This window comes from Amblyomma americanum, chromosome 7, assembly GCF_052857255.1.
Source record: "Amblyomma americanum isolate KBUSLIRL-KWMA chromosome 7, ASM5285725v1, whole genome shotgun sequence".
In the NCBI taxonomy this organism is placed as follows: domain Eukaryota; kingdom Metazoa; phylum Arthropoda; class Arachnida; order Ixodida; family Ixodidae; genus Amblyomma; species Amblyomma americanum.
Window position 1 is genome coordinate 21,489,136 of NC_135503.1, and position 13,673 is coordinate 21,502,808.

Consider the following 13,673-nt stretch of genomic DNA (forward strand, 5'->3'; position numbering starts at 1 on the left):
CAGCTTGCAGTCTCGTGCCAACGAGTTGAGAGACAAAGCACAGATTGGCACATACGTTACCGCATAGGTCGTCGAGCTTCCTTGCAGACGAATTCTACGCTACGCGCAAGCCCGCTGCGCATGGTGAAATTGCGAGATTGATGGCTTTTGGACGCGTGGTACGTTGTGCCTGACGTGACTTTTCGCCCAAAGTTAAATTTCCTTGTTGCTGACGGGGCCGCGACGCCTCGAACTGAAGTGCTCCTCCTTGCAGGAAACGGTCGTGTCGGGTTGAAAAACGTCATCTTTTCCAGGGGACCGGCGTCCACTGCTGTGCATCCTGTCGGAGAGGACAGACCGCAAGCGCACCGTGTCCCGGCAGCTGTGCACGCACTTCGTCTTCTCTCTGCGGCACATGGAGTACGCGGCCGCCCTGCGAGTCCTGTCCTCGGGTGCGCAAGCGTCAGTCGAACTATCCACGCTTAGTCTCACCCCCCCCCCCCCCCCCCCCCGCCTACCTTCCCACTAAAGAAGATAGTCTTTCTTGTCGTCTAGAGCAGACGTAAGCATGAGGTGTTTCCCAGTACTCGCGTGACACTGTCTAGAACGGCTGGTAGATGGCGCTAGCCGCAAATTTGAAATCGGTGCCATCCAGGACACGACTTTAACGTGTGCGATGTCAGTGCACGTTAAAGATCCCCAGGTGGTCGAAATTATTCCGGAGCCCTCCACTACGGCACATCTTCTTCCTTTCTTCTTTCACTCCCTCTATCCCTTCCCTTACGGCGCCCTTCAGGTGTCCGCCGATATATGAGACAGATAATACGCCATTTCCTTTCCTCAAAAACCAATTATAATATATGATATCCAGGCTGTAGCACAACACACCACATCACAAAGCGTTTCTGCCGCCAGCATCATTTAAACGAAAGACCAGCCACACCTTCCGATGTAAAACACGGTCTACCGCATACGCAGAATGGCGCTGCGAACCCGCCTTACATGAAGTACTTCGCAAAGTAGGCATCTGCCCCGACGGTTGTTTGTCACACGACGACGCCTAAGTGCACGCTTGTTTCCGAGCCTCTCCTCGTGTCGACGCATTCACTGTTTGTCCTGGATATGTAGTGTCATTTATAGCGATCAATTTGAAATCAGGCAGCACCATTGAAGCATGTGAAGAGAGCGCCGTGATGCACCAGCACTCCGTTTTGGCCAATCGCGACGGCCGAAGATACAAAATGCCAAGGCGACGACCAATCGCAAGCCGCATTTCGTGGCACTTCGTGAATTCAGCTCTTGAACTGGTGACAATACAGCTTACGGAATGCTTTTCGGCTAGGGAGGTGCAGTGAGTTAGGTTAAGACATTTTTGCGATATATTAAAGAAAACGCTCAGACTCCCTCAGGACGAGCAAGTCACCGGTTAGAAGAATCTAATGCTTCAATAAGTGAAAGATGCTTAGTAGGCCATCGGCTTTAAGGTGTGACTGCCAAAAACTGGACAATTAGGTTCTTTTGAAATTAATGCATTAAAGAGGAAGCTGTACTACCCTTAAAAATGTGACAGTCATGATGATGTTTTCTTTAGGCTTATCTGAACATTTCAGTGCCCCCCTCCCCCCGAAAAGTGTTTGTCCGCGTTCGTGCCTTCTCGCGACAACCGTGGTCCCGCACTATGCAGAGCTGGTGGAGGACTTCAAGGGCGTCGATGCTCCGTTGCTGGTGGCCCTGGACGAGCGTGCTCTGGACAGCGTGCCCAGCCACGAGTTTGCGCACCAGACCTCGGCGCAGCTGCGCCGGTACGGGCTCCATGGACTGGCGCTGCTCTACGTGGCGGTGCCCTTGGTCAACGCGGCGACGCTGCTCCCGGCGCTCGTGGTGCGTTGATGGCCCGTACTCTGGCGGGGCGAATGTGAAGTGTGGCGTATCTTGAACTCGGCATTTCGCTTTAACGATAGGCTGAAGTGATCCTTCAGCTTGTGAGAACACTCGTCGCGGCCGTGATGTCAGTGTAGGTCATTAGTTTTAATGCGAGAGCATTTAAACCCTCACGGAGACAAAATGCGTCGTCGGTCATAAAATTCATCTACTGGGTGGATGTAAGTGACGTCACCAGACTGTACGTGACGTCACTCTCGATCAAGGCATAAACTCCTCAACCCCTCCTAGTGCTATCGCACTGACAACACGTAATAAAATTGTGTGTGTGCCTGTGTCTGTGTTTGTGTGTGTTTGTGAGCGTGCTTGTGCTTGTACGTGTATGAGTGCTTGGGTGATTGTGCTTGTGCGTGTGCTTTTGCTTGTGTGTGTGCTCGAGTGTGCTTGTGTTTGTGTGTGTGCTTAGGTGTGCTAGTGCGTGTGTTTTTGCTTGTGCATGTGCTTGTGTGTGTCCTTGAGTGTGCTTGTGTTTATTTGTGTGTGCTTGAGTGCGTTTATGTTTGTGCGTACGCGTGCGTGTGTGTGGCGAAAGAATGAAAAAGTTGTGTCTGTAATGCACTCCGTAGACAGCGCGTTTGAAACGTTGTTTGCAGTAAAATGACAGTTGACGAATTTTCTGCTAAACAGCGAGATATCTAACCGGTCATTTAAAGTCATCTTTGCGAGACATGGCTGAGACTGTAGTTGCCAAAGCTGCAAGAACGATGTCGACGGCCAGAAAAACGCTACGCGGAGAGGCTAAGAGGCAACTTGCAATTCTGAGCTCGAATTATGCAAGGAATAAATGAAGTTTGATTTCTTATTTTTGCAGGTGCTGCACACAACCTACAGGGAAGACAACTTGTGCCTTGCGTTCAGCGCGCAAGTTCTGGCTGACGCTGATGACAGTGCAATCAGCGTGCCAAGTATTAAACAAATAGCTCGGTACGGCGACACCAAAAACGGTCACTGTTCGCTGCACCTCACTCCTTGTGGAATCGCGGGCACGTTAGCTGGAAATGGGGGGGAGTCAGTTTTCTATTGACACAGTGTCAAGGCATTCCGCAGACAAGGATAGGGAGATGATGGGCTATAAGAAAGAAGCTATAACAGCCTCCACTCAAAGGAACGCACAGAAAAATCTTAATTTCTTAAGGTGACGTTGCTTTGGAGAATTAAATATTGGTTCGGCTATATTGGAAGATAAATTTATCAATCTAGAAGAAAACGCAACCTACATACTTCCGAGGGGACCCGAACCGACAACCACATATTGAGTGCTGCGGTCTACAAAATGGGCTACGGCCGAGGCTTCCTCTCTTGCATTCGAATTCATATCATGTGAAGCCAATGATGAGAGTTTTCCCCAGTGCCCCATCAAGCCCTAGCAACGTAAGTGGCTTAAGTGACTTTTTATTGGTTTCAATGACCGTTGGCTTCTTTAATGCAGAATGTGGAGGCTACTGACTTATTCTCCAAAATGTCCACAGTGGAGCGGTGGTGTAGAGTATATGTCCTGTGCGTAATTATAGTTATCAGTAGCACAAAAACCCCTTGAATATATTCGTAGGTCTGTCCACTTGTACTCTACTCTGCTTAACGTTGAGCAACGTTATAAAGTCTTAAGTTATTCATTCAAACGCTATATTTCAACAGTATGAAGAACAGCAAACCATGTTGTTCGATTGGTAAACAACTGCCGTGGCATTGGGAGGACATGTGTGCGACCCAGATTGGTGACGTGTTACCATTCTTTTGATTTGTTGTGAATTGTCAACAACTAGCGTCATCTGTTGGCAGCCAGCAGCGAACACCGCGTAACTCTATGTGGTTGTTTTAAACCCGTATAAGCTTGACGAAAATAGAGGGTCCCAAAATATTCTGCGCCAGCACAGGAATTATCGTTGCCAACCCTTCCTCATCGCTGCATTATCTGATTAATAAAAGGCTTCTTGCACTGACATCCCCTATTTACCACGGCCATAGAAAATCAATAAGATGTAAGGGAAATTCGTAATTCCCGCGATGCTTTAGTGTTCAGCGCATTTGTCCTGATTTCAGGGCTTGTGCACTAAATCACCTTCTCACTGCACTCTAAACAAGAAAACGCCTATACAGGAGTAAAAAGAGAGTAACCTGCCCTCTAGCGCCCTCCTTTTGCAAAAAGGGAGTGTGGTAGAGGACAGCCGACTCCCTTTTTACTCCTTTCTGTTTAGAGTGTACGGCCAAAGAAGTCATAATTCCCTGCTGTGGTCGTTTCAAAATTTGCTTCTTTGTATCGGCCGTACTAACCAAACAACATGGTTAAGGCAAAAACGATGAGTTAACAGTTTGTTCGGAATTATCCGGGCACATTCGCGTGCACAAGACTCGCTTCCTTCTTTGGCGAATACAAAAAGAAGCATTGTAGCTTGGTTAGCAAGCCTATAATTCACATTACTGGTTGTAATGTTCTGGTTGGACTACAAGAATTTCTTCCGTAATGTATAGTGCATAAGAGGCGTCTATTAGCATAAGGATGCGGATGTTAAATTAGGCGCTAGAAGAGGAAGAGTAACTCCTCTTGTTGAGAATGGCAGAACTGCAGGGGTGCTCCCGACAAATTTCCTCAACTGAGATGCAAGTCGTATTCTGTTTCCAGATTCACGGACATGTTCATACTGAACACGCACTACGCGGGCTACATGGGTCCGTGCCGAGTCATAGCCGCGTCGACACTCCAGGAAGACAGGAAGTCCTGCATCCCGACCTTGCCCGTGGTATTGTTCGCTGTCATTACTTGCAAATGTACCCTTCCTTGTGCAGTTCTCCCATTCGTCTAAGAGGCGGTTTCTATCGGACAGCCAGGCGCATTTTATAGCGAGCTCTCAAGCAAATAAGAACTTTCAAAAGTTGTCTAGTCTGGCCTTTATCGTTTCGAAAGAAATAGAAAACAAAACTTTTTTTTTCTAAATTCAAAACCTCGTGTTGGTGTTAGCTCCATGCTGAGATCAGTTCCCTTCGCGATGCTTTTACCTCGACTGTCAGTAAGCAACAAGCTGCAGCCAAAATTAATATTAATGTAAAGCTCTCTTTCAGCGATGATGTTCAACCTAGCTTTGAGAACAACCACAAAACAAACCCCTGTGCCCAGTATGAAAGACGACACCTTTGCTAAAACCAAAGGCTCTTTGACTAGCTGGCTACTTACATAAGCTGAATCGCGATGTGGGACTGAAATGCGATTATTACCTTTCGTTTGGGCGCCGGGGCCTTTAAGTAAGATGGTCTGTCCGAAACTTGATAGGCTGAGTTTCTAACGTATCATAATGTTCACGCCCTTTCCGCGCTTCCAGGAAACAGCCGCTGAATGGCTGAAGCAAGTTGAGGAAAGCAGCCCACAGGGGCCGGCCTTATTCGTGTCAGTGGACATGCGATCTTTCCGCTACCGAGTTTACCAGCGGCCTGCGTTAGAAGCCTCCTGCAACCTGGAGGAGCACGCGGAGTTCATCCAGGTGAGCTCGCGTGGCATAGTGTTCTTATGTTTTAACCGCAAAGTAACCGGTGCACTAAGTCACACGTCCACAAAATCGTGTGGGAAACGGTACGATTAATTTCAGTCACACCCTGTACATTTCGCTCGGACACTGTCGGAGCAGTCCTCGTGCATTATGCCGACGAATGTTTAGCCCTGTTTCGTTAGGAAGTAGCGTAGCAAGAAAAGCAAATCGAGTGTTTTGCTTCAAACCATTGCTTTGTGCCATATTGCAGCTGCGACGTGAAACTGGCAGGAAAATGCCTTCTTTTGTTTTCTGTTGCACAGATAATGACAGCTTAGAATTGTACCCATTACTTGGTACACGAACGTGAATTCTTGCTGGACTCTCACAAGGCGGCAATCGCGAACGCCCTAATGTGTCTTACCGCAAGGAGCACCAAAAAATCTCAGAAACTTAGAAACTGTGGAGAACCAGTACCAAATTATTAAACGAAGTATCTTGCCGTTTTCGAAATGATACCTAACCATGAGGCACTTTGAGATTTCTATGTAGTGTCTGTCGCACGGCGCTGATATTTCGGCGTTTGTTTTGTCGGAAAACGTCCACCAGGTTATTTCATCTAGCTTCAAGGAAGACTAAGCAACATAAAAAAATAGAATTTTTGATAAAAATTATAAATTTTGCTTCATAATATTGCCAGTGTTGTCGAACACAAGAAAGCCGGGGAATTTTCTTAAGTAGTAAGCTAGCTAACTAATTTCTGTCAATTAACTTTTTAACTACCCGAGCTGGGCAACTGGATTCAAACAGAGATTTGTAGCCGGTAGTTAGTAATAGCCATATCAACATTTAGAATTTCGAAAACGCAATTATTCTTGGTGCTGTGGCTCGACAAACTTTGGCTATATCGTGGCAAAATAGACGCGCTTGGGAAAAGCATGCAGGCAAAGCAACCTTTTCAGTGCACGTAACTAGTCAAAAAAGCCAAATTTTGTCGAGGCACAGCGCCGAAGGTAATTGCGTTCTCGAAATTCTAAATACTGCTATTTCTATTACTAACGACCGGCTACAAATCTCTGATTGCAACTACGCGCCTAACTCTACTAGTTAAAAAGTTAATTAAAAATTAATTATCCAGCTTACTACTTTAAGCGATTCGCTAGTTTTAAGGTGTCCGCCAACACCGGTAATACTATGCTGAAAAAGCTTTACTTTTACCTCAAGAAATCTATTTTTGAGAGTTGCTTAGTCTTCTCGGAAACACCTGGTATGCCTAAGGTCGGACATTTGGAGAAGAAAACAAGTGTTTTACTCTTTTGGTGCAAAAAATGTCGCATAGATTTTTTTTTTTTGCGCTGGTACATTGTTGACCGAGCTTCACGTGTGACCACTTAAGCGAGTACGTGAAGCGCGCAAACATTTCAATTTCAGGTTTGCAACAACACGGGCTGGAGGGAGCTTCATATACGCGCCACAGCCGCAGCTGTGAAAGTCAAGGGCAATGACGTTGTTTCCTACGAGACACCGGAGTCAGTGAAGGTTACGGTAAGATCTGCGTCCTCACATATTTATCGTCGGTTTTTCTACAGTACCCCTCAGGAGAGGAGCTGAGGCTAAAGGCAACAGTGTACGACAAAATGAGCGCTGTTCACGGCTTCGTCAATACCATTTGTGACGATAATTGTCGTGAGCGATATCATGGGATTTCAGCACACATACCCATACTACACATTCTCCTTTTGTCGTAACAACGAAGGTGTTTGTATCTCGGGACAGCAGTTTGTAGTTACGAAAAAATTTTCTCCATAGCGGCAGCATACACTATTGTGACTATTGTACCCCTGTCCCTACTGTAACCGGGAGCAGGACGAATTTTTCTTCAACCTCGAAGCTTCTGTGAAAGCTCTTAGTTTTCCTCTGAAGCCGAAACGGCCTCGCTCGGGTGGATGCTAATGAGTAATTTCTCCCTTATGGCACTATAGTACTGCACGGTCTGCTCCTGTCGAGACAAAGCTGGTTCCGTGGTAACTACAGAAACTCGTGTCGCAGCGGTAACTGACGAATAAATTAAAATAAATTCCTCTCAACTTTTGGGACCGTTTCTGCCTAATGAAAACTGACCTTTCTGCCCTCATTTCTAACTGGATACTGACGAGGCAGGCATATCGAAACAGACTTCGCTGAAGCTATCACATCGCACACACGCAAGAGAAAAATGACGGAACAGTTGGCTCTGCACTGTGAATATAGAGCGCAACGCACAAAGGCAAAAGGACAAAAACACAAGGGCGCTGACTATAACCTGTGTAACCATAGAGTGTTGATAGTTAGCGCCTTCGAGAGTCTTTCTCTCTTTCTGTCCTATTGGCATTGTGCCTTGCGCTCTAGATTCAGCATCGCGTAGAGTTTAGCAGAAAATTGCTGAACGTTTACGCTCCGCTGCGGAACGCCCTTAACTCAGCGAAATCTGCCCCGGTGCTATTGACTCTTTTGCTAATACCCGAGGTCTACAGTGATGTATAAGACCTACAGACTTTGCGGCAACCTCTGCCTCCCAACGCTCCCAACGGGTGCACGGCCAAGTGGGCGCCGCTGGTGACGTGATAACACGTGACCGGCCCCGTTACTGTAAACCTGACCATCTTGTGACCGGATGTTGATGGTCTACGCCGCAGATTCAATCTGTCATGGAATCCTCTGTATAACATCTTTCGCTGTAAAACAAAAAAGGGCATTCTTTCCATTTCAGGCAAACTAAGCCCGTCATCTTGCAGGATGGTTGTGTGGCGCATCAACGATACTCCTAAGAGAGCTGTTGTCCTGCGGCCTCATCCTTTGTTTTAGTGAATGTCAACCTTTACGATGTATTTTCTGCCATACTCTTACCTGACAGCACCGAGCATACTAACTATGCTAGATACGTACTCCAAACGACGCGGTATTGTTGGTATATCTCGATACCTCTGGTAGCTGCACAGCAAGGCATCCCATGTGACTGTAAGGCAGTGCCTACGCTTAGGAGGCCTACTCATGAGGCTCTGTCATCAGCCTCACGGCGTCACTGGTGTGTCGCTGGTCGCACGAGCAACGAGCGAACCGGTCAGCCCCACACACACGCTGACGACACCTGTCGCAGGCCCTGTCTGTTCGGAGAGCCGTTCAGCATGGCTCCGTGGCTGTTTTCAACGCGGACTTCGAAGACTGGCAGGGAAGCTGCCTGGGGAAGCCTTACCCGCGTCTGGAGGCGCTCAGAAACGCCTTAGGTGAGTGGAGGCGCTTAGTGCTCCTTCAAGCGCTCATGGTATCGCCATATATATTTTTTTAATTTTTATTGCGAAACCGTAGTTACTTTTTTTTTTACTGTGCGAAGATTTATTAAAATTCCGCCGCGTTGGCTCAGTGGTTAGGGAGCTCGACTTTTGATCTCCAGGACGAGGGCGCAGTTCCGACCACTGCAGCCGCCTCTTGATGGAGGCAAAACGTAAAGCGCCCATGTACTGTGCGATGTCAGTGCGCACCAGATGGTCGAAATTAATCTAGACCCTTCGACTACGGCGTCATCATAGCCCGTGAATCGGTTTGGGAAGTTAAATTCCACATACCACGCAAAGTGTTGTAACGGACTCACATACACGTAGCTCTGCGACGCGTCATATCGGCACAGAACAAAACAGTACTACTGCGTGAAAGGATGCCGCTGATTTGATCAATTATGAAGTTAATGCTTTCTGCCTTTCCACGGCACGTTTGGGCTGCATTGTCCTAGCTGTCTTGACTAGCGACGTGAAGTGGGCGTCGGGCTTCGAATCGGCGATTGTCTTCAATGCTTGCCTACAATCAGCAATTACAGCTGTAGTCAAGCTATTGCGTAAATTCCGAACATAGCATGCGCCAAATGCGACGCGATAGAGCGCTAGCGTTAGGTAATGCTTAAGCTTTACCACGTGAAGAACTAATCTGTTAGCCTCGCACAATGGTGCATTCTTCCTTACCCAGCAAGTTCCACAGAACTCTGCGCCAGAGAGACGTATTCCTTCTTACTTTTCCCTTCAGATAGCACCGACGTTGGTCCACCAGTCACTCCCGAACCGAACATCGGTAAGAGCTGACAACGTAATCCTATAGCCTTGCATGTAGACGGAACAATGCCTTAACTAGAACTAGGAATCTTTGATAAATAAATACAAGGCTGTGTACTTGCAGCAGATCTTGCACTGAAAGGCTGAAGAACGCGGCAGGGAGTGTTATGTTAATAAAGCGCCCATAATAATGGCACAATCGTTTGTACCCTCATATGTTTAAGCAGACAATGCGAAAAGAAGAAAGAAAGAAGGCTCTAGTGGCACCTTTTTAAAAGATTCGCCTTTAAACAAAACACGCACGGTGCTTTATTGCACGTCTTCGCACAGAGATAAGTCGAGTTCTTCTTCACACAACTATTTTAAATTATATAAGTTTTGTTTTACTTCGAACTCTGTTCCTGGGGTTATATTCAACGATGGATTTTGTCTAATGCGACGTTGAAGATCCCCGTTGTACCACGTATGCTGTTTCTTGTGCCTGCAGATGTACATTTGCATGCGAAATTTTCAGCATGCCTCAATTCAGAGGAGTATACATAGCGATTTCCACAATTTTTGCCGCAGTACTGCTTGCTTCTTAATTTAAATGTTTGTGATCGTTTTCTTATCTTGCGTACCATTCGTATCGGCAGGAAACAGAAGTCGAGACCTAGTTTCTGAAGAGGACGACACACGTGAGTTGCCAAGCTTTTCCGAAAACGAACGGTTTTGCAGAAAATACGAGTGCAACACAAGTTATTTCAGGCCAAAACGCAACAACTGTGGCATGATTTTAACCGTTGAACATTCTGAAAAACTGAGTCGTTCCTCCGGACTTGGACCTACTCTAATGTCAGACCTCGGCCGGACTTCACTTTACACGTCATGCGCTGCCAGAGGCGCAGAAACTGACGCCGGTCAGCTATACCAGGATCCAGTAATACTTTTCTCTGTTAAATAACCATAGTTTCGCATTGTTAGGATGGGTGAGAGCTGCTTTAACAGTACCTCTTGCTGGCTAGTTGGTGTAACATTGTGCAACAAAAGTAAAAACAGCACTAATTTTTACACAAATCACATTGTCTGTCTGGTCCTGTCTGGTCTTTCTGTGTGGTTTGTGTAAAAATTAACGCTGTTCTTACTTTTGTTACACAGAGTGCTGCTTTGATGCGCAGAAGTGACGCTCACTTACCTGTTCATTCCCTGTCCACAGCCTGAGCTTGTGTAATTTTTGTCTTCCAGAAAACATCTGCCAGGTTAAAAATTCAGGGGGGACTTTGGCGATCTAAAGTGCGCGAGGCGAAAGCCTTCGGCCAAGGTTAAATTTCGGGGGTGTGTGGGCCAATTTGGGGGTGACCCGGGCCACATTTTGGGGTCACCGTGGTGTTCGCTGTAGTCGAATTAGGCTGGAAATCGATTTTGGTGCAAATCGGCCAAAGGCAAAGTGTGGATATGACGTTACTTCCGTTGTCGTGACTTCCGGTTGGCGATGTAACGGACGGACAGGATCTCGACCGGGAGTATGAGTCATTAAAGGCATTCGCCTTAATATTTTCCTGTGACTCTTCGGCAGCGTTGGCATCACAAGTGTGGCACCTAGTCGCCGGTTCCAGTGCTTGAAGAGCGACTCCTGTGCCGCGGCTGCACCATCCTATCTAAAATTAGACAAGGACGGAATTTCTATCAAATTAGCAATCGCCTATTGTAATCACGTGGTCCAGGTATTTGTGAGCTTTTAACGAAAAAAACTTTGTTGCTACGCGACAGAAGCAGCTCCGATACGTGGCTGAACAATTAGCATTCATCATCATCAACTATTGTTCATGTGCCTCCTTTCAGGGATCGGCAGGCCGCTGCTGTGCGTGGTGTCTGGGGAGTTGTACGACGACAGCCAAGTGCCTGACCGTCTCTGCACGCATATTGTTCATCCCGGGCTGTCCGTCGACCTGACCGAGAGAACAGTGTTCCTCTCCGGTGAGTCCTCTGCAGTGCAGAAGACCAGTGCTGATTCGTTTGTAAATCTTTTGCTTAGCTCTTAAATGTTAATGGCGCCTGCGCGCACTTGCCGCCTCCGCGCATGTATGCACTTCCTTCGCTTCATAAAGCCTTGTAGCTAGCTCTTTTACTCATGCCTCTCTGCGTTAAAAAAAAAGAATATGGAAAAGCATGCCTTCCACAGGAGAAAGAAAAAAGAAAAACAGCCTTTGGTACGCATCTGTACCCGGCCTTCAGAACATAATATGCGAAAACTCGGGCATATAGCCGTTTAACGGCACAATACGGCACCAAGTTCTTCCTCCATTTTGGTTGGCGGTCTTCTGCTCCTGCATTACTAACTCGTCTGCCGTATGCATCAATAGCCCAGGTGTCCAGATTTTTAATGTTTATTGTCAATTTTTACATAACTTTGCTATGAGGGTGTAGGTAACCTAAGTAGGAGGACGTCCAGGATAGTGTTACCGCCATCCAGAGGCCCAGGTTCAGGTCTGTGCATCTACGCTCAGCACGTCATTCTAACTTGTGGGAGCCTCTTTCTGGCTAACGTAAGCCGGGTCTATTTCTAAAGCCACGGGTGCGAACCGTTCACAACCTATGGCTATGTGTAAGATGCTCTGAGAAGTCGGGCACCCGTCATTTCCACTTGAATTCTAGAATATTGTGAAATAGGGTGTTAAAGAGGCGGTCACTGTTTCTGGAAATGCGGGTTCATACGCACTTCTCTGTCCCTCCCGAGTGCAGAGCGCTCCCTGCGGCTGGCCTGGTCGCGCAAGCACGCGCGGCACCTGGCTGCTCTTGCCGGAGGGGGCTCGTCGGCGGTGGTGGCCAACCTGGAGGGTTCCGGTCCGCGCACAGCGGCCTACGTGGCGCTGCAGGCGGCCGGCTTCCTGCGCCGACACGCGCTGCACGGGCTCGCACTGCTGAACCTCGATCGCACCACCAGGGGACTGGTCAAGTTCGCCCAAATTGTTCACGTGAGGGCGCCTCGATCGGTTTTGCTGCTTTCTGGAAAGCGCTCCACGCTCTTCAACCTATTTGCACTACTACCCTCTGTGCAATCTATCGCATTGTCCTACTTTTTCGCTTCTACTTATTCGACCGCGGGGTAACTATGGATCCCCCCCCCCCCCCCCCCGCCATTCAATAATTCAGCCTCAGTTCCCGCGGCCAGTTCTATTTCTCTTTTCCTGATAAAACAAGAACCACTACTAAAACTACTACTACTACCAAGCCGGCGACATCCAAAGAAATCAAAGGAAGGCAGCGGAATCTCAGAGAGTTCAAAGAAATATGGAAGCCAAAATAATACGAAACTTCGTTTTGTCGTGGACAAGCTTATGTGGCACAGAAACGTTGGCGAAGGCTTTGTTTTGCTATGCATCACACGTCTGCTTTCGAGTGTAGTCTTACGTAAGCCTACCGTCCAAAGAAGATGAACTAAACATGACTATACAGTCCTATTTAGTTTATTTGTATACTATGAAACAGGGGTCGTTCGTAAAGCAGATTGTGGCATAGCATACTGCTTGTGTTTTCTTGAAGCAAAAGCGAAAATTCAATCATCTTGATCACGAAGACGAATTTGTTAGTGGTTAAATAAAACGGATAAGTGCCCGACTAGATGGAGAAATTCTCAGCGCTAAAGCAGATGACGTGATGGCCCTGCCGTGACATTGGCACCTGTGCTTAGCTCAAAACAAATACCTAGTTAAAGAAAGCCTGCGCACCGTGGTTGCCAAAAAACGGTCGGGGCCACTGTATGTCGCCTTTGGCGGCCTGAGGGCAAGCCTATAATTTCTCAGAGTCCCCCAGAATATGCTACGACGGTTTTGTGACTTCCAATACTCCAGACTTTTGTTTCCCTTTACAGGCTATGCGATCCGTGTTTCAGCCAGACCTGCAGATCATGCTTAGTGTCGAAATCGTGGACATACACGTCCCTCCGAAGTTACTGGCAAAGCGTCTACGGGATCTTGTCAAGTACGTGCTGCTGTGCCTGCCGAGTTGCTTATTTTCCGCCTGAAGTCAACACGTGACCATGCGAAAGAACAAAATATTAAGATTTTTGCGTATTTTGTTGCTTGTGCATACATCCTTCTGCTATGGTGTTTACTTGAAAGGTTATTAACTGTTTTTACTATTATTTTGTGCTAGCATTAGTAGTTGTCCAACTTGTCGAGCTCCAGGTTAGCAGCTATGTTCACTGGCCAGTACTCATATTTGCTCGTTATTTTTT

General features: G+C 47.3%; 1 protein-coding gene across 1 annotated transcript in view; it reads left to right on the forward strand.

Annotated features, from left to right (window-relative positions):
- LOC144097609 (uncharacterized) overlaps positions 1-13,673 on the forward strand; it is a 46,270-nt gene that overhangs the window by 14,339 nt on the left and 18,258 nt on the right. Inside the window, exons 14-25 of the mRNA XM_077630270.1 lie at positions 294-431; positions 1,664-1,860; positions 2,732-2,844; positions 4,541-4,658; positions 5,235-5,393; positions 6,810-6,923; positions 8,515-8,641; positions 9,432-9,476; positions 10,093-10,134; positions 11,279-11,413; positions 12,179-12,411; positions 13,308-13,417. Of these exons, the coding sequence (XP_077486396.1) occupies positions 294-431; positions 1,664-1,860; positions 2,732-2,844; positions 4,541-4,658; positions 5,235-5,393; positions 6,810-6,923; positions 8,515-8,641; positions 9,432-9,476; positions 10,093-10,134; positions 11,279-11,413; positions 12,179-12,411; positions 13,308-13,417 (1,531 nt within the window). The remainder of the gene's footprint in view (positions 1-293; positions 432-1,663; positions 1,861-2,731; positions 2,845-4,540; positions 4,659-5,234; positions 5,394-6,809; positions 6,924-8,514; positions 8,642-9,431; positions 9,477-10,092; positions 10,135-11,278; positions 11,414-12,178; positions 12,412-13,307; positions 13,418-13,673) is intronic.